Raw genomic sequence first — 19,245 nt, 5'->3', positions numbered from 1 at the left:
TTTAGCTACAGAGAGTTTGTATGTTTGTTTTTTGGTTTTGGTTTTTTGTTTTGTTTTTTAAATATTTTATTTATTTATTTGACAGACAGAGATCACAAGTAGGCAGAGAGGCAGGCAGAGAGAGAGGGGGAAGCAGGCTGAGCAGAGAGCCCGATGCAATGCGGGGCTCGATCCCAGGACTCTGGGACCATGACCTGAGCTGGAGGCAGAGGCTTTAACCCCCTGAGCCACCCAGGCACCCCAGTTTGTATGTTTTTAATTGCCCCTTGTTTTAGTTGCCTTGTAAAATTTTATTTGGTTCTACAAGTCAATAGAAGGAAGACTCCCCTCTTAGACCCAGATTGCACATTATAAATTGATTTACTGGAATCTCTTGGACGCATAATATCCTTTATAAATGGTTGAATAAATGATGTTAATTTCTGCTTAATTTTGGGAAACTGACTTTACCTTTTAAACAGGTTATTACATATTGCTATTTTGATTGATCATTTATAAAACTTTGAGACTATATGAAAGCAGTTGCCGAGATAGATGAGGTTTATAAATCTAGTAATCTGCAGGTTGTCTGGGAGAGCAGAAATGACAGAATCAATTCCACTTCATGTTTCTGGTTTAACAGTGGCTGGGTTGGGGATCTTTGTTTTGCGATCCAGCCTAGAGGTGGCCAGTTTTTTCTTGAATGTTGGCGTCTGCCATTCATTTTGTCCAGTGTTTGCCTGGGAGGAGTGCCTGGAGCTCTGTTCTGTCTGCTTTGATGAACTTGGGAGCACTTCAGTTCAGATGTTGCTATTTTGAATGTACAGGAAGTGATCACTTTCCTGGTGATGGAAAAAGCCGTGTTGGGACAGAAGGCATTATCCTACTGGGCATCAGCAGGACTGATGATGCCATGCTGTAGTCAGTTAGACTTGAGAGGGTTGTACCTTGATATAGAATTTTTGTGCTTTTATCTCATCTTTGAATTTGACAGTTTTGGGGTGAGGTTGATGTCCCTTCTTTTAAAGAGTAACTCCTGCAGAGAAAATATTTCCTCCATCTTACAAGTAAGTGTTGTTTGTGTTCTAGGTCCTCAATAAAGATTTGTCATGGTGAATAGATGGATGAACGAATTTGGGAGTATCCATCAGATTAAATTCTACCCTGATGGCTCTTCTGTCCTACAGCTGTTTTGTTAGACCTGTTGTGGTGTATTAGGTCAGGATTTTTTTGATACCAAATAAAAACGATAGGGGTAAAAGTACTTTTTTAAAGCAGAGTACTTTATAATTGTCACCTAACTGATCATGGGTGAGTCCATTCAGTAAATACGAAAGACTGAATTTTAATTTTATTTATTTTAAAGATTTTATTTAGTTATTTGACAGACATCACAAGTAGGCAGAGAGAGGAGGAAGCAGGATCCCTGCTGAGCAGAGAGCCCGATGTGGGGCTTGATCCCAGGACCCTGAGATCATGACCTGAGCCAAAGGCAGAGGCTTAACCACCTGAGCCACCCAGGTGCCCCAAGACTGAGTTTTTAATAAATACTTTGATGCTGTACAGTTGTCACACAGTGAGACATCCTATCTTTTGTCATGGAAACAACAGCTCTTTAACTTTGCCTACATGTTTGGTACTACTTAGCATTATTTTGACTATTTTGGAAGACTTTCCTGCTCCAAGTGCTTCATTAGCTATGGTAGGCACGTTTCTTATCTGAAAATTACAAATGCATTGTGCTGATAGTTTCTGCCTTTGTGTTTGTCTTCTATATAAGCCAGTCATACTTGAGCAGATAGATAACTGGATTTCAGCTAAAGAAATATTGAATAAATTGTCTTTGAGCATCTGTGTCTTCATAGAATTTTCTGTCCAATAAGGCTGCCATCACAGGAATAGGTGATTACAGTCCAATATGTTATGTGCTGCAGTAGAAAGATGGGGAATCCTAGGAGCAGGTCCGTCTGGTGGTGCAAGACTTCTCAGAGGTGGTGGTCCTTGAGCTGAGCCTGGAAGGGAGAGTAAAAGTTTAGTGAGTAGAAGCTAGAGGAGTGTATTTTAGATGACTGCAGTGTCCAGTTGGAGGTTCTGCTGAGACCAAAAAAAAAAAAAAAAAAAAAAAAAAAAATTGAACATTGGATTCTTTTTTTAAGTTAAACTAGTTTTACAGTGTTGGCTGATTGTGGGTAGAAACTACACAGGCGTGAACAAGATAAATTCAGTCTCTCTGTTGTGACTATAATATAAACATTTACTCTGTTGTTCCTGGTTTTCAAAGGGACCTTTTGATACTTTCTTGACATAGTCCAGATCTGAGCTGACTCTTGGGAAGCCAGGAGAAAGGAGTACATTTTTCACGACTATTAATTACAATAGTTTCTGTTTAGAAAAAAAAATGCCTGTTATATACCAGAAATTCTACACAACTGTCTTCTTCCCCTCACAAAATCTCTGTGAGATAGGCGTTATTTATTCTTACTCGCAGCTGTGGAAACCAATGTGGGGATGGTGGGGGACTTGCACGTAATTAATAAGTGGCAGAAATGGGATAAGAGCCCAGGGCTCTCTGAATCCAAAGCCTGTGTTCTTTCCACTGAGAACAACCTCCGCAAAACCCCAGAGTTTGGCAGTTGAGATTCTACAGGAGAATAAACTTGCTAAAACAGAGCATGAGTTGGAGGTAGAAGATAAGCTTTGATCTAAAGAAGGGGCAGGAAGTAGCTGTACCTTGGAAGGTCCCGTGCACTTAGGTTTGGAGGATGGTCAGGAGCCTTTGAGAAGTTTCGATGGCACGATTCCACGCATACTGTTGAGCTGTCTTTCACAGGACAGGGGCATTGCGCCACCCTTGTCAAAGAAGGAATATTTGGACAAGGTAAAGAATACTTGGCATTTAGGAAATTTTGTATAGGCATAAAATTGCAAAGTCATAGGCAAAACGTCCCTTTGGTGTCAAAGATCAAGACATGAAATTTCATGTTGCAAAAAAAGTGACTGGTCATGGCACTGATTTTGCTTTTACCCTTGTAACACTTCAAGTTTGTAGATGTTGAGATTGATAAGCATTTTTGTGTGGTGAGTGAAGAACTGTGTTCTCTGCGGAGGAGTTCACAGGCCTAGGGAAGGCGTGGGAGGATAGGTATGAGAGAGGCCCTTCCCTCAGACAGTGCAGGGGGTCTGCTCCAGGATGCCACCTTGCAGCTTAGGACACGTTCCCTGCCTCTTCCGGTGTTTTTATTCACACCTGTCAGATCGCTGGATGGCACATTTCGGAAGGCAACGGCTAATAGCCTTGATGAAAAGACTCAAAGTTTCCCATCCTTGCAATGGCAGAGGATGAAGCCCCCGTGAGTCTCTTGAGAGTTGACTGTCAGCCAGAACTGTCCTAGAGCTTTCATTCTTTCGCTAATTGTTTTTGGTGAACCTTGGTCTCTTTTCGCTCTTGGTGTTGCAAATTTGACTTTTATAAGATGATTGACTATAATTTAGTTCTTAGAGTTCTATAAAATTATAGGTCTATAAAATGGTTTCCTTTCATTCAATCTGGGGAACGGTAAACATTATCCATTCTTCTTTTAGCCTCTTTGAAGGTTCCCTTTAGCTCATTTGAATGGAAGGACTTGAAGCACTTTCCCTAAAGAGGGAGATGGGTGAGTCATTCCCTGCAGAGACCCTGCTTCCAGCTTTCTTTGACTGCACACTTTGCACCAGTTAAATGCGTAGCTTGTCATGCTGACGCATTTTTTTCTGCATAGTTCAGCTTTGATACTTTCTGGGAAATAGCATCAAATATCTCCCTGGAAAGAGATAAAAGGTTTTCCTCCTTTCTCTTTTCAGGCAGGTGTCTTATCAAGTAGGAGAGGACACTGGCTGACAGAATTCACTATTTTTGTCCCTTTTTGCCCTTGTTTTTAACACTCGTGTCTCTTGAACCTTACCCAGTCTTGGCTTATCCTCCAGTTTTTACCCTGTTCTTCCAGGAAGTAACAGTCTATTATGAAATGTTCATAGCCTATCTGTGAACTTGATCTGTGAGTTCCTAACAGCTAAACATTGTTGAGTTTACCATCTTAATACTTTTGGTTCAGAATCTCAGAGTATAAAAGGATAGTCAGCCCTAGTAGGAGGTATAATAAGTTGCAGTAGAGACAAATATTTGCTGGAAATAAAGTGCTTCCCTGTAAAAACAATATGTATTTTTAAGGCTCAAAGAGAAAGAGGCTTTTGTTTTTTTTCCCCCATTCTGATGCTTATTAGCATCTATAATATTAGCATCTGTAAAAGATGATGTGAAAGGTGACATCATTTCTCCTAGTCACTCTGATTTTTCTTCTCATGCCCAGATTTCCAAAATTTGTTTAGGAAAAAGGCAGGTCAAAGTTGATATTGCTGCCTCCATACTGGTGGTCAGGAGATGATACAAAAAGTGACCTTTCTTGGGGCACCGACTCATTTGATTAGTGTCCGACTCTTAATCTCGGCTCAGGTCTTGATCTCAGGATTGTGAGATCGAGCCCTACGTCGGGTTCCTTGCTGGGTGTGGAGCTTGCTTAAAAAAAAAACCAAAAAAAAACCTGAAAACCAAAAAAATAACCCAAAAAGCCCACCACCAAAACTACCTTCCTGGAAACTGGATTCCTAAAGGACTCAATTTAGGAAATGCATTGTTAAATATTAATTAAAATCCAGAGAAGATACGTATTTCTATATGAAAATCATCAGTTTTCTGAAACCCAAAGGTTATTTGTAAGGAATACCAGATATAGATATGTCTGTAATGAACTCAGCCTGGGCCAGGACCTCTGTTCGTGGCCACCATCATTGTATGTAGACAGGAAGGAGTGCGCTTTCCCAAAAGGTGACACACAATTGCAGTTGGGTCTTTCCTCAGGGTACCACCTCCCGCTTCTCCCCTAAATGCTTCTAGCATTACGGGTTTGGTTTCTAATCTTATTCTGCTGTGCAAGCTGCAAGAATGTCAGGTTTTTCTGACTCTTCCTCTGCCTCCTGATTACCCTTTTAAGCAGTGCTGATTGCAGGAAATTGCTGTGGTGCAAGGCGGGTGTCACAACACTGCAGTGATTAAAGCCCGCATGTGTGATTCACTGCCTGATTGAAGTAATCACACAGAGGGGAAGAGCAGATGAAAAACCTGCTAAATGTGCAGAGGAGGGCTGCTTCTCATCATGTGGTTTAAGGATTTTGAGTTAAAGAATCAAAATTTGTGTGAACAAGACTTGTGTTTTCAGTCATTTTGTTTCATTCTGAGTCCTCAACACGAAGCAGGATCTTGGTCTAGGGACATTATTTTCCTAAGGAAAACAACTTACTGCATTTTACCAAATGCAGGGTCCCTTGTATACATGACTACAGGATAGTGGTTCAGCATATCAAGGGGGAAGATCCTAGAATATAAGTGGGACATACAGGAGAGACGAAAAGAGGAAAAGGCCTGAATAGCTCAGCCCTTCAAGACTGTTCCCCCCGCCCCCCCTCCAGACACCAGACACAAGTCCACAGATGGTCTCTTCTGACCCACCACCTGTAGATGGGAAGTTCCAGCAACCCTGTCTTGGGGTTCAATTAATTTGCTAGAGTGGCTCAGAGAACTTAGAGAAAAATTTACTTAAATTAACCAGCTTATTAGGGAGGATCTTATAAAGGATATAAGTGAAGAGCCAGTTGGAAGAAATGCACAGGGCAAGCTTCGTGGGATGGAGCTCAGAACTCCAGTTCTTTCCAGGAGCACCACACTCCTCGCACTTCTAGGTGTTCATCAACCTTAAATTCTCTGAACCCTGGCCTTTTGGGTTTGTATGGAGGCTTCATTACACAGGCTGGTTGGTGAAATCATTGGCCATTGGTGACTGAACTCTCTTGCCAGCCCCTGTCTCCTCCTCTGAGGTCAAAGGGTGGAACTGAAAATTCTAACCCCCCAGGCACATGGTTGGCTCCCCTGGCCATCAGTCCAGACCCTTAGGCTACGTACGGGCTTTTCCCAATTCTCCTAATAAACAGAAGACCCCCTTATTGCTCTTCGATTAGGAAACTCCAGGGGTTTTAGGAGCTCTTTGCCAGGAATGGGGATGAAGACCAAATACAAATTGCTTATTAGAAATCACAGTATCACCTCTAAGCTATTTAAATTACCTGGTTATTCTGGAAAAGTGACCAATCCCTTTCTCTTCCCATCTTCTGCCCTTGGGTTTCCCTTGTGTGGCGGAGCCCCAGGAGCTGAGTTCCCATTGTGGACTCATTCACTTGGGGCATCAGACTATCAACATTACCTGAACAAAGAACGTTTTGAGTCAAGCATTGTGAAAGGTGTTGAAGGCATCCGCTAATGATTCCTTATCTGTTTGTTCACTCAGGTATGGAACCCTGGTATTTCTATTTGATTAATGGATTTCTTAATTTTAACGTAGCCTTTGCTTTGGCTCTCCTGGTCTTACCACTGACTTCTCTCATGGAATACTTACTGCAGAGATTTCATGGTGAGTGGTGTAAGGGATGATAGGTTTTGGGGGAGGAAGAAGCAAATAATAATGTATACCGAGAAGTGAAAATGATTCTTCTTCTGTTCTCCATTTTCTTCCTACGGAGATGGTTGGCTTATTGAAATGTCAATCTGTACTTGTAAATTTTTTTTTAAAGATTTTATTTATTTACTTGACAGACAGAGATCACAAGTAGACAGAGAGGCAGGCAGAGAGAGGGAGGGAAGCAGGCTCTCCGCTGAGCGGAGAGCCCAATGCGGGGTTTGATCCCAGGACCCTAAGACCATGACCTGAGCCGAAAGCAGAGGCTTAACCCACTGAGTGACCCAGGCGCCTCTGTACTTATAAATTTATGTGAAGATTTGGTTAATAATTGCAAGTTAAACTAACAAAGGGAGGAACTTTATAATCCTTTCAGGTGGGGGAAAATGAGTATAGCATACGGAACCACCCAGGGAGGTAAAAACAGTTCCAGAATCTCAGGAGTCTTGTGTTTTTTTAAAAAAAGAAGTGCATGTTGGCATGGAAGATGGCTTAAGATAATAAGTGATAGAGGTAAACGTTCTTTGGGGAATTATTTCAACCAAAAATTTGAAAACTAAACCATACAGGGATTTCCCTCACGTTTGATACTGAAGTGAGAGAAGCTTTGGACTTCCTAAGAAACATTATGCTTCCCTTTGTTCCGTTTTGCTTCTGTGTTTGCCTTATCGTGGAAGGCTTGGTTTGTCATTTATTTTGCTTGCTCTGACTTTCTGTAGTGCACAGCCAGTGTTTTCTCAAGTTGTCACGGATTTGGGCATCTAGTGCCCATGTTTCTTTTATGGAAGACAGATTTGAGCAGAAATTCATATGAGCTTTGGAAAGAGATTTAATTTCAGACTTTTCAGTCTGATTTGGATGCCATATGATCTCCCCATCCCACCCCGCATTCTGCTTTTCTACTATTAATGGTTTATAAGAGTTCACTGTGCTATACTATTCAAATATGAAAGCGGTCATCAATCACTTTTGTTTTAACATGATCATAATGCCATTATCCTAACAAAATCAATAGTAATTCCTTAAACTCTAATACCCAATTGATATTCAGGTTTCCTACATTGTCTGAAAAACAGCTTTTTATAGTTAGTTTTTTTTTTTTTAAAGCATCTGAAAGGGGTCATATACTGAATTTAGTGTTAAGTTTCTTAAGCTTTATATGAGATTCCGCCCCCTCTTCTTTTTTCTCCTGAAGATTTCTAAAGAAATCAGGTCATTCATCTTGCAAAGTGTCCCACATTTGGGTTCAGCTCTTTGTCACCTGGAGGTGTTAACTTATTCCTCCATTCCTTGTATTTCCTAAGGATCACTATCTTTTGTGAAAAGTAACTTCTTTAACTGTAAAAATATTTTATGCTTGTGGAGAATTTGGAAATGCTTGTGATGTAAGTATAAAAGCAGCATATTAAGCTGTTCTCTACAGTATGAATCCAATTTTGGTTTAAAAATATGTAATTTACACACATGTCCACCTACTAAGAAAATGCTGTTTTTTCTTTATACTTTGTGTATTTTATGGTAGAAAAAATACCCTTAAAGGAAAGAAAGAAACAAACAAAACCCCCAAAGAATCAGGAAAGAAATTGGCTATTCCATCAAGTAGTACAGCTGTAGTTCTGATTTTGTACATTTTATGGAGGACATTGAAAAATTTTAGGTCATCTTTTTTTAAAGATTTTATTTATTATTTGACAGATAGGCAGAGAGAGAGAGAGAGGAGGAAGCAGGCTCCCCGCTGAGCAGAGAGCCCGATGCGGGACTCGATCCCGGGACCCTGAGATCATGACCTGAGCTGAAGGCAGCGGCTTAACCCACTGAGCCACCCAGGTGCCCCTAGGCCATTTTTTAAAAAAATGTTTAAATATTTATTTTAGTAATTCCTACCCTCAATGTGAAACTTGAACTCACAACCCCAAGATCAAAAGAGTTCCATGCTTTTCTGACTGAACCAGCCAGGTGCCCCAGGTCATATTTTAAAAATGTATTTGTCTAAAAAAATGCACTTGTGAGGCTTTTAAGTTACAGGAAAAAAAAGATTTCATTTTCTTATAATTAAGAAAATTCAACCTTGGGGCGCCTGGGTGGCTCAGTGGGTTAAGCCGCTGCCTTCGGCTCTGCCTTCGGCTCAGGTCATGATCTCAGAGTCCTGGGATCGAGTCCCGCGTCGGGCTCTCTGCTCAGCAGGGAGCCTGCTTCCCTCTCTCTCTCTGGTTGCCTCTCCGTCTACTTGTGATTTCTCTCTGTCAAATTAATAAATAAAATCTTTAAAAAAAAAAAAAAGAAAGAAAGAAAAAATTCCAACCTAAAAAATTTCCTGGGAAGGTTTAAGTCCTAAATTATTGCCTAAGATCTCATGGTAAAATCTTAGAGTAGAAAGTTGAAAGGATAAGCTTGGTATTTCAGTTCCAGAATTTCCATCCCTAGAGTTTCTAGAGAATTCCAGATAACTTAGGAACAGCAAGATGGATATCGGTGACAGTCCTGAGCTGCTCTTCTAAACGTGCTCATTGTAGACATAATGAACACCAGGGGGCGCTGTCGACCTACCCTTTGCCAGTGATTTCTAGGCGCTGCTGATTATCACTAATTGGAGCACAGTAGGGGAAGCCTTCCTGGTGGGTTGCAGGTTTATCACTCAGTGTTCATGTACATAACCATGGGAACTTTCCAGCAGGTGCTTGGGTCTCAGCACTCATTAAATTCCTTTAATTCTTTCACATGCTTCAAGTATATTTGGGTTCCAATTTTGGGATTCAGAGTGGATGGGTATTGCAAAAGAGGAGAGAAAACGTCATCCGTGTACTTCTTTTAAGAGTGTTTTTATATTTGCATTGAGACAAACTCTTGTGACTTGGCGAAAGCCAATAATGGGGGCTTGAGAACCCAGCTTTTTCTTTCCTTTGATCTATAACCATGTGAACAGACTGGTATACAAGAAAGGAGATCGCTATATTAAATTCTTGGGAATTAAAACCCAAGAAAGGAGTTTATGCTATGTTTTTGGTTAATCTCAGGAACCTTTAATCTTAGTGGCAGGACTCACTGGAGAGAGAAGGCTTTTTTCTCCATCCAGTGTAGACATTATTAAGCTCTGTCACCCATTCGCTTGACTTTCATTTGTGCCTCCTGTTAGATACTGGCTGTCTTGGGGGAGCTCAGGAGTATACACCTCTTTCTACTTAACCCCTTTACTACATCAGAGAAAGTGTGACTACAAGAGCTGAAACATTTTAGGGGGTGCCCTAGGGCGTATTCCTGTTTGTGATCAAGACTACATTGAAACCAAATGTGTTGTTTCATTCTAATATGGTGAAAGGTGGATATTTTTCTGTGTCTTACAGTTCAGAATTTAGGCCACCCATATTGGCTTACCTTGGCTCCAATGTATATTTGGTTTATAATTTTCTTCATCCAGCCTCACAAAGAGGAGAGATTTCTTTTCCCTGTATATCCACTTATATGTCTCTGTGGTGCTGTGGCCCTCTCTGCACTTCAGGTGAGTTTCAGGGAAATGGATGTCTGCTTCATTCCATTTCGCTTTTTAAATTGGTCATAAAGCTTAAAGGCAAATTGTGGCATGCTTCTCCCAAGATGTTTTATCCATGCATTAAACCGGATACAGATCACATTATTAAAGCTTGATGTATTGATGGCTTGGCTGTTGATCATACTCTTGAGCTGGTTACATATTTGCATTGTTAATTTGTGTGTTAATTTCTTTCTGTTGCCAACAAGAATCCAGTTCCTGTTAAAGAAGTTTTACTAAGTCATTGTATAGGCCACCCACAGGACGGTGCTATCACCGCAGAGCTACTGGAATGTCTATTCTTCAACTCCCAAGATCAGATGAAAATTTGCTCAGGTGTTTGGGATAACACCAGGCATTTAGCAATATGGGATGCTTTGTGATCCTGGCTTAAAACCTGTCCAGGTCAATTCCTTGTCAGAACTAATCATGAATATCTTTGGCCTCAGAAGCCCCAAGGCTCTTTTTTGACCTCTGCTACCATTTGCAACTGGCAGTGAAGAGTGATTAGGGTGACAGTTATTTCTGCCCCCTTAACAGATAGATAGAGGTATAATTTACCCATTTAAAAAGTGTAAAATTGAATCATTTTTAGTATATTCACAGATATGCATAACCATCACCACAGTGAACTTTAGAACATTTTTATCACCTCAAAAGCTCTGTACCCATTAGCTATCATCCCTGCCCCCCTTCATATCTCCCGTGCCATAAGCAACTACTAATCTTATTTTCTGTCTCTGTATATTTGCCCATTCTAGGCCTTCCATGTAAATGGAATCCTAAAAGTCTTCTGTGACTGGCTTCTTTCATTCAGCAGTATGTTTTTAAGACCTATCCATGTTAGGATGGTAGTTTAAAAAAAATTAAATTATAAAAGTAATTGAGCTTTATTGCACATAATTTTTCATTTAATACTTTTTAAAAAAATACTTTATTTATTTATTTGACAGAGATCACAAGTAGGCAGAGAAGCAGGCAGAGAAAGAGGGGGAAGCAGGCTCCCTGCTGAGCAGAGAGCCCGATGCGGGGCTCGATCCCAGGACCCTGAGATCATGACCTGAGCCGAAGGCAGAGGCTTTAACCCACTGAGCCACCCAGGCGCCCCTCATTTACACTTTTTAAAAAGATTTATTTATTTGAGAGAGGGAGAGTGTGTGAGAGTAAGACCCTGTGGGGCATAGGGCAGGGAGCAGAGGGAGAGGGAGAGAGAAACCCAAGCAGACTCCTTGCTGAGTGTGGACCCCAATGTGCAGCTTGCTTCCACAACCCTGAGATCATGAGCTGAACTGAAACCAAGTCAGATGCTCAACCAAGTGCACCACCCAGGCACCCCACTCTTAGTACTTTTAAAATTAGCTTAGTTCTTTTTTTCTTAGCTTAGTACTTCTAAAATTAGCTTAGTACTTTTAAAATTACTATCCTAACAAAACCACTTTCCTTCCAGCATTTTTATCTATCATATACCAAACTTTATTAGGGTTGTAATCTAAATGTACATTTAACTTTATATCCCTTTTAATAGAACTATATCACATGATTTTCATCTCTACCCATCTTTTGAATAAGCGTATATTCTAAATTTGGTATAAAACATTATTGTGTAATATATGTAATATACTGAATTTGGCACATGTAATGATGAGATACAACTTATGGTAGGTTTAGGATGCTTCCTTATTTCAGTATTATAAACAAACAATGCTAGGATGGATATCTTTCTTTAGGTATTTGGATTGTTTTCCTAGGACAAATTGTCCCAAATATGAAGGAGTTTAAACATATCCATGGCACTAACAAGTAAATATTTGCAAAGTTTCACTTCCCCAAAGTTGAGGTCTAGTCTTGGAAGGAAAGGAGGAGGTCAGTCTAATGGGAAGGTGCTCAAAGATTGTAGAATTGATGCATGTATGTGTATTTTGTAATAATATTCCTCTAGTTTGTAAAGCAGTTTACAGATAACAGCCTTTTCCTGATGGTCTGTGAGAGGACTCCTTTTTTTCTTGTTTGGTCAAGAGACATTCTGTTGATACTAAAAACTGATGAAAACTTCTGAGTGAGAAAAATAAAGATGAAGTACTCGTTATATCAAAATAGAGACACTTCATATATCAAAGCAAATTGCCAAAAAGCACTTTTGTTGGTTTATTTATTTATTTATTAAAAACAATTTTTTTTTTTTTTTAGGCCGGGTCCACGCCTAGTGCGGGGCTTGTACTCCTCATCCTGAGATCGAGTCACGTGCTCCACTGAGCCAGCCTGGTGTTCTGGCACTTTTGTTTGAATATTAAAAAAAATAATAAATTATTAGGACCTTAAGAACTAGAAAGGTTTCCACATATTTTTCCTATGAAGCGAATGAGAATTCCTCTGGTGGGACTGACTGGTAGATAGTCTTGACAGTTTGTTTTCATCTTAGAACTCAGAATGGGCACCTCACTGAGTGTTTCCAAATGCTCAGACCCTTCACAGAATGTCTGCTGCTGCTTCCTCCCTCTTGGTGTTAGGATGTTTTACAGCCGTGTTATGTATATTCTGCAAGTTTTTTTTTTTTTTTTCCTTCAATACAGTTTTCTTTCCTTCTAGAAATGTTACCACTTCGTGTTTCAGCGATACCGCCTGGAGCATTACACAGTGACGTCAAACTGGCTGGCCTCGGGAACACTCCTCCTGTTCGGGCTCTTGTCCTTCTCTCGCTCTGTGGCGCTGTTCAAAGGTAGATGCTCAGAGAATGTCTTACCCCAACTCACGATGCACTTCATGTTGGGTTTTGATGGACACGTGGTGAACACAGTTCAGCTTCGGCCGGGAGGAGGGCTGTACTCTAAGGAGAACCCGTGGACTTAATATAGTGACGGGGATATGACTTCTGTACCTTAAGATCAAAGAGAAGACTGAAAATTCTAGAAGGAATTTGTGACTGACTATAACTTTTTTTTTTATTCTTGTTTTTTTTTGTGGTTGTTGCTGTTGTTGGGTTTTTAAAGGATGCTTTTTCATTCTGAAGGCTGAATTAAGGAAGCTTTGAACATAGGAAGCAAATTTGGGGCTCAAGTCCCATGATTATATTCTTCCTGTAATCATTATTTGGATCCAGAAGATTAAAATGTGCTCAAAGAATAGAAGTTAAAAAGGCAGAAGGGTGTAGAGAAGGGCAAGAAAGCAAAGCTCTTTGGTAGAATAGGGTCTCTGCTGTGATCATCTTACGAGCTGTAGAGATGCTGTGCACCAGTGGGGCAGGCTTCCTGCTATGTTTGCTGGGAACCTTCGCACTCTTCCAGTATGCACGAGTTACGGGGGACATTCACAGGCATTATGATTCAATGTCAGCCTCTCATCTTACTCATCTTTGATTTCACAAACCTCTCTCCCTTCCAGGGTATCACGGGCCCCTTGATCTGTATCCAGAATTTTACCGAATTGCCACAGACCCAGCCATCCACACTGTCCCAGAAGGCAGGACTGTGAATGTCTGTGTAGGAAAGGAGTGGTATCGCTTTCCCAGTAGCTTCCTTCTGCCTGATAAGTAAGTTTTCCTTTAATTCCCAGGGTTTTATTTTTTATTTTTCTATTATTTATGTATTTATTTGTTTTTTAAAGTTTTTATTTGACAGTGAGAGAGGGAACACAAGCAGGGAGAGTGGGAGAGGAAGAAGCAGGCTCCCCACTGAGCAGGGAGCCCCATGTGGGGCTCGAGCGCAGGACGCTTGGGATCATGACTGGAGCTGAAGGCAGATACTCAACAACTGAGCCACCCAGGCATCCCCTAATTCCCAGAGTTTTAAATCAGGGAGTAAAAATAGCAGTTCTGTGGCAGTATCTCTTTAATTTTTCTTCCATGTTTGGATTTTCACAAAAAGTTGTTGAATCACTGACCATTTCAGAGCTTTTCAGAGCTGTGAGATCTGCAGTGTGCCACCATAGCCCATGTCCAATAGACTGGGTGCCGTGTCTGGCCACGTACCCACTCTACCTGGAACCATGGAGGTCTGGGGTCTTCTAAAAACAATTGAGGCCCTAGGCTTCTAGTGGCTCTTATTGAGAATCCATATGTAAATTTCAGTAATCATCTGGTATTAATTCACTTCCAGAAGTGGTCTAGAAACTCTAGTTGGAAGAGTGTTTTTAGAGAAGAAATGTTTGTCATCCAAAAATAGTGAAAGTTCTTTACCAGCATGTGGATACTGGGGAAAGCTGTGATTAAGGTAATTGTGCCACTTGCCTTCATGCTCTCTGTTGTTGGATGATAGAACAGGCTCTGGAGTTCTGTATGTTTGCTTAATTCGGATGGAGAAGCTCCTATTGAGGGAAAAGGGAAGTCGGGTTAAGACGAGTCATGTTGTTCCATTTGGGGATTGGCTTCAGCAGCTTAGCTGGTGGGGGTATCTTGGGTTGAATGAAGATTCCGTATCAGTCATTAATCATTAAATTAAAAGGTTGGGTTTTCTTTTTTTGAAGTATTAACTAACATTAGCCTTTGCCTTTTACCTTTGCAATAGTTTCATAACTAAAGATACTTGTGAGAATTACTCAGGGACAAAGTACTTCTCCCATAGTGTGTTCTTGCATTTCACTTTTTTCCTACCTGATGAATTTGCTTTAATTTTGTTAAGTCCTTCTACCATGTGATTACTGGTGATAAATGGGGATGCTTCTCTGGTAGTTTGGTGGAAGGACCATTTGGTTGCAAATTTTAGTGCTAAGAGTTGGCGGAATGGGTTGAGAATCCCTCTCGAAAATTTCCCAACGATGTTGGACTCAATCATGACCTTTGCCTCCGTGTTCCCTGGTGGAGGTTTAGCAGAAATACTTTTTTTCTCCAAGCGAGATGTTTTTCACATGAATATTTTTTTTTTTGGCTTGTTTATTTCAAGTACATTTAGCAATATGGGCCCCCTGTGTTTTTCTTACTCTCCCTTATTTGTGTTTCTGACAGTTGGCAGCTTCAGTTCATTCCATCAGAGTTCAGGGGTCAGTTACCAAAACCCTTTGCCGAGGGACCACTGGCCACCCGAATTGTCCCTACTGACATGAATGACCAGAACCTGGAGGAGCCATCCAGATACGTAAGGACAACCATTTCCTTTTACCACTTGAAAGAAAGTTCTAACCCTAAAATCTGTTGGCATGCACTTTGGAAGCTCTGGTGAAATGGGAATTTCTTAGAGAGTGATTTCTTTAGGGTAAGGGAGGTAACAGCTTTTGTTGAGAAAGAATAGTAACAGTTTTATTTTAAAATTTCCTTTTATTTTCTATGTGAAACACACAGTTCAAAGTATTTCCCAAGCTGGTCTGGAAATTTTCTTAAATTGAATTCGAATCATTTTGAAACACATTCTGAAACTCGTATCATTCCCTGGCTGATTAAAATATTTGGTGGGGAACTTTCAAGTTCTCAGTAGACCTTTGACCTAATTATCAGTGTATTCCGGTTTGAGCAAATGGACGTCAGTGACTGAGGCTGTTTTCCTGGTGAGCACGTGGTGCAATCTGTGTCAGGGTCGTGCTCTTCCACCCACTCAGCCTTATGTACCCCAGGATCCCGTGTGGTTTTATTTCAGTTCCTTTGAAAGATGACACTTGCGCCATTTGATACTTAAAAAATCTTTGATTGTCCAAAAGGTGAGCGCAGTAAAGATACTGTTCCTGGTTCCCAGAGACAATAGATGAGTATTTTATAAAGTTATTAGAAAGCACTTTTTTTGGCATCCTGTCTTTTAAAGAAACATTTAACGGTTTAGATGTCAAACACATCTAAACACAGGTGTTCCCATATACTTCCTCCGTGAAATGGGATATGGGATTGTGAAGTGCTTCTGCGGCCACACGTGGCCTTTTGTCTCCCACATGGAAACCATCGGGGCTTATGAAGGGGAGTCTTACTGTGGAAGTTTAAAATATAAGCCATGGAAATGGCCATTGTCGGATACATACTTGGCCCGGCCCCCTGCGAAGGTAAAATCTGTGTTCCATCAAGGGGTTTATGTTAGAGCTTTTTTCCTAACTTTAGCTTCTGATTCCTGGAGCATTGAAAATACCCCAGGATGGGGTAAACTGTTGTTGGTCGTTTTTGTTTTAGCTGCAGATACTCTCCTGACAGCAGGCCTTGTTGGGGATCACCGTGAGTACACTGGAGAGTCGGAAGGGTAGGCGGGCACACTGTGATGGAGGAGGGAGACACACAAACTGACAGTGATGTTGTCACAGCTGTGTTTTAGGAAGAAGTAGCATAGAGTAGTAAAAAGGAGCATGGACTTTGAGTCAGGTAGGCCTGTGTCCAAGTCCTGGGTCCGTTGCTTACTTTGATCTTGGGCAAATGAGTTAACTCTTTATTTAACTAATTTGTTTCTATCTGTAAAATGGGAATAATGCACATTTGGAAGATTATAATGAGCTTAGATATTCTATCATACCTATTAGCATAGTGTGTATGTAGATTTTCCCACAAATGTTCTTAATCTGATAATGCTATATCAGATGGATTGGAGGTCAAGAAACCTTAAGAGGATTTATAATCTGCTTGAATTGATCTTCCTTCCTTTTCTTGTTTTCCAGCCTCATTTTTGTCTGCTCACACCCATTATTGCCTTTTCCATCGCAGTGACTTTGCTTATCTTAATGCCCAACCGTGCCTGGACTACCCTTGCCTCCCTCCTTATGCCATCAGAACTCTCTTCCTGTCTGTAGCCTTTGCCACCTACCTAAGCTCATGGTGAGCTGTGCTCCTTTAAATGCCTGAAATTCTCAACTCTGCCTCTCAGTTAGCCATTCGTTTTTGTCTTACGTTACTTACGTATTTCTGATACGTATGTCCTGGGCATACCGTGAAGAGAATGCCTGCAGCGCTGCTTCTGTATTCCCCATAGCATCTGGGATAGTGCTCTAAGTCTAGTGGTTCACCTTCATGTGCTCTCTGAGTGGGGAAATGTACGCTTCCCGTCATTGGGACAGTGATCTTGAGAGAAAGCGGACTGTAAAATCTACAGTGGCTTTTTGCACATTTCTTAGGCTTTGGTCACTGATTGTCTTTGGTTAGATCCTATTTCCATACTCTCTGCTACCACACACTGTTCAGTTAAGTGGCTCTATGTTAGCTTCACCCAAAAGCAAAGATTTTTCAGAGTACCTATAGGAGTCACCAAAGTGCTATCTGATTAAAAACAAGTCTGTTGTGTCTCCTGAGTGTGTAGTGTCCACCGTTGTGCTCACCCACCTTCCTGTGCTTGAGAGTTTTTGTGCAGAGTTCTTTCTGACATTTCCTGCCTGGTAGGACAAGTGCCCTCCCAATCCAGGCTGCTCACCTTTCACCCTTTGGCAACTAAAGGAGGCATTTGACAGCTTGCTGTGAATTCAGTGTGAATGATGATCAGGGATTCATTTCTTTCAGTCTGTTGGTTTTCTTCTGATGATAAAAGCAGTATACATTCATTGTATAAAATAATAAAGGCCTCTATAATTCTATTACCCAAATATTAAACTATGTTACCATCTTGGTGTTTTTGTCTCTTACTTGTTTCCCTTGCATATATATGTAAATATGTTAACAAAAATATCAGTTTTTTAAGAAACGGTGCCAGGACTATGACTGTAATAATAACTTGGTCTTGTGTGTAGGAGCACATGCTAGACTACATCAGTGCTCTTTCCTTCCGGTATCAGTCCTAGTTCTTTCGAGAAGGCAAAGTCCTTATGTTCCCTGTCTTTCCGGAGCATGCTGGATGGCAGCAGTGTTTTTATCCGCCTGTTGGCTCTGAGTGACAGGTTTTAGCCAACTTCGGCTTCAGTGCTCAGTGATGAGATCTGTCTCTTTCTGGTCTGCTTGGAAATGAGGACACATTCATGACTTCCTTTAGTTCCCTCTCTTCCTTGACTTCTGAGTTGATCAAGAATTAAGAGTTTGTGTGGGCGCCTGGGTGGCTCAGTGGGTTAAGCCTCTGCCTTCAGCTCAGGTCGTGATCTCGGGGTCCTGGGATCGAGCCCCACATCTGGCTCTCTGTTCAGTGGGGAGCCTGCCTCCTGCTCTCTCTCTGCCTCTCAGCCTGCTTGTGATCTCTCTCTCTGCCAAATAAATAAGTAAAATCTTAAAAAAAAAAAAAAAGCATTAAGAGTGTGGGTGAAGGCTCTGTGGTTTCTAAGGCATTGTTGGAACTACCTTGCAGAAATATTTTTCTTTGTTCCATATTCTTTCATAGTTGATAGTGAGTAGCTTTTGCATATCTCATTATTGAATGGGTAGCATTTTTACAGATTTTCTGCCAAAATCAAGGTGTGAATTTAGGAGATACATTCAGTGTCTCCTCTTTATTAATTGGCAAATCCAGTTTTTTATTGGCTCTTTCAAGGTGAATGATCTCCTTCTGACTCCCAACCTTATACCTGATGTGGGAGCTAGAGGAGTAACAAACACCTGTTCAGGAGGGAACTTAGACTTTTCTCTGATTTTAACTTAATGCGTAAGCAGACTTGTAGGAAGCTTGTCCATCTGCTGTCTTGGAAAAGATGGAAGTGTTCTTTGATGACTTTTCCCCAAACAGTGATACAGTCAGTTCTGCTCTAAGGTGATATAAAGTTATTTTATATAAAGTCATTGTGTGGTTAAAAAAAAAAAAATACAAAAACAAAAACAAAACAACCCAGAAGGCTTATGGGAAAAATGAGATTAGGGACACAGTACTCAAAAACATGGTCAGTGACACATAAAGGAAGATAAGAGCCTATAAAAATGGTCACATGGTTTCACACGTGTTGAGCAGCTGAAAGTACGGAGGTATTAGAATAATGTGGGAGTTTTCCTTGAAACAGACCTGAGATATGCTTGTGGCAGGGGTGCTGGAAGGCTTATCTGCAACAGGACAGCAAGTCATCCTGCCCGAGTGGCCGGGTTGGCTGGGAGCACGGTGTGCCCCACAGGCACCGGGAGACCATGGAGTGTGTGTCTGTGCGCCCGGCGTGTTCCTACTCTGAGGAGCTTGGCCGAGTGCAGTCTGTTCGCTTCACCTCGTGTTTCTCGTGGATTAAATGACACATGAGCCAAAGCAGAAATGGAATTATGTTCAGACTGGTCCCTAATATATCCGTTGTGTTGGAACAAATTTGCATTTTCAGAACAAGTGTTACAACAGAATTGACTGTAAATTCAGTCAAAACTGACTTAATTTTGTTCTTAAGTTCCCTGCCTTTCCCATTTAACCAGTGGGA

The 19,245-nt window shown here is 41.0% G+C and overlaps 1 protein-coding gene across 1 annotated transcript in view; it reads left to right on the top strand.

Annotated features, from left to right (window-relative positions):
• Positions 1–19,245, top strand: part of ALG9 (ALG9 alpha-1,2-mannosyltransferase) — a 96,272-nt gene that overhangs the window by 27,411 nt on the left and 49,616 nt on the right. The window contains exons 9-13 of the mRNA XM_059180402.1: positions 6,354–6,476; positions 9,863–10,017; positions 12,634–12,763; positions 13,426–13,573; positions 14,984–15,113. Of these exons, the coding sequence (XP_059036385.1) occupies positions 6,354–6,476; positions 9,863–10,017; positions 12,634–12,763; positions 13,426–13,573; positions 14,984–15,113 (686 nt within the window). The remainder of the gene's footprint in view (positions 1–6,353; positions 6,477–9,862; positions 10,018–12,633; positions 12,764–13,425; positions 13,574–14,983; positions 15,114–19,245) is intronic.

Source organism: Mustela lutreola, chromosome 1 (assembly GCF_030435805.1).
Source record: "Mustela lutreola isolate mMusLut2 chromosome 1, mMusLut2.pri, whole genome shotgun sequence".
NCBI lineage: Eukaryota > Metazoa > Chordata > Mammalia > Carnivora > Mustelidae > Mustela > Mustela lutreola.
The sequence above is the reverse complement of the archived record's forward strand: the minus strand, read 5'-3'. Positions and strand labels throughout refer to the sequence as shown.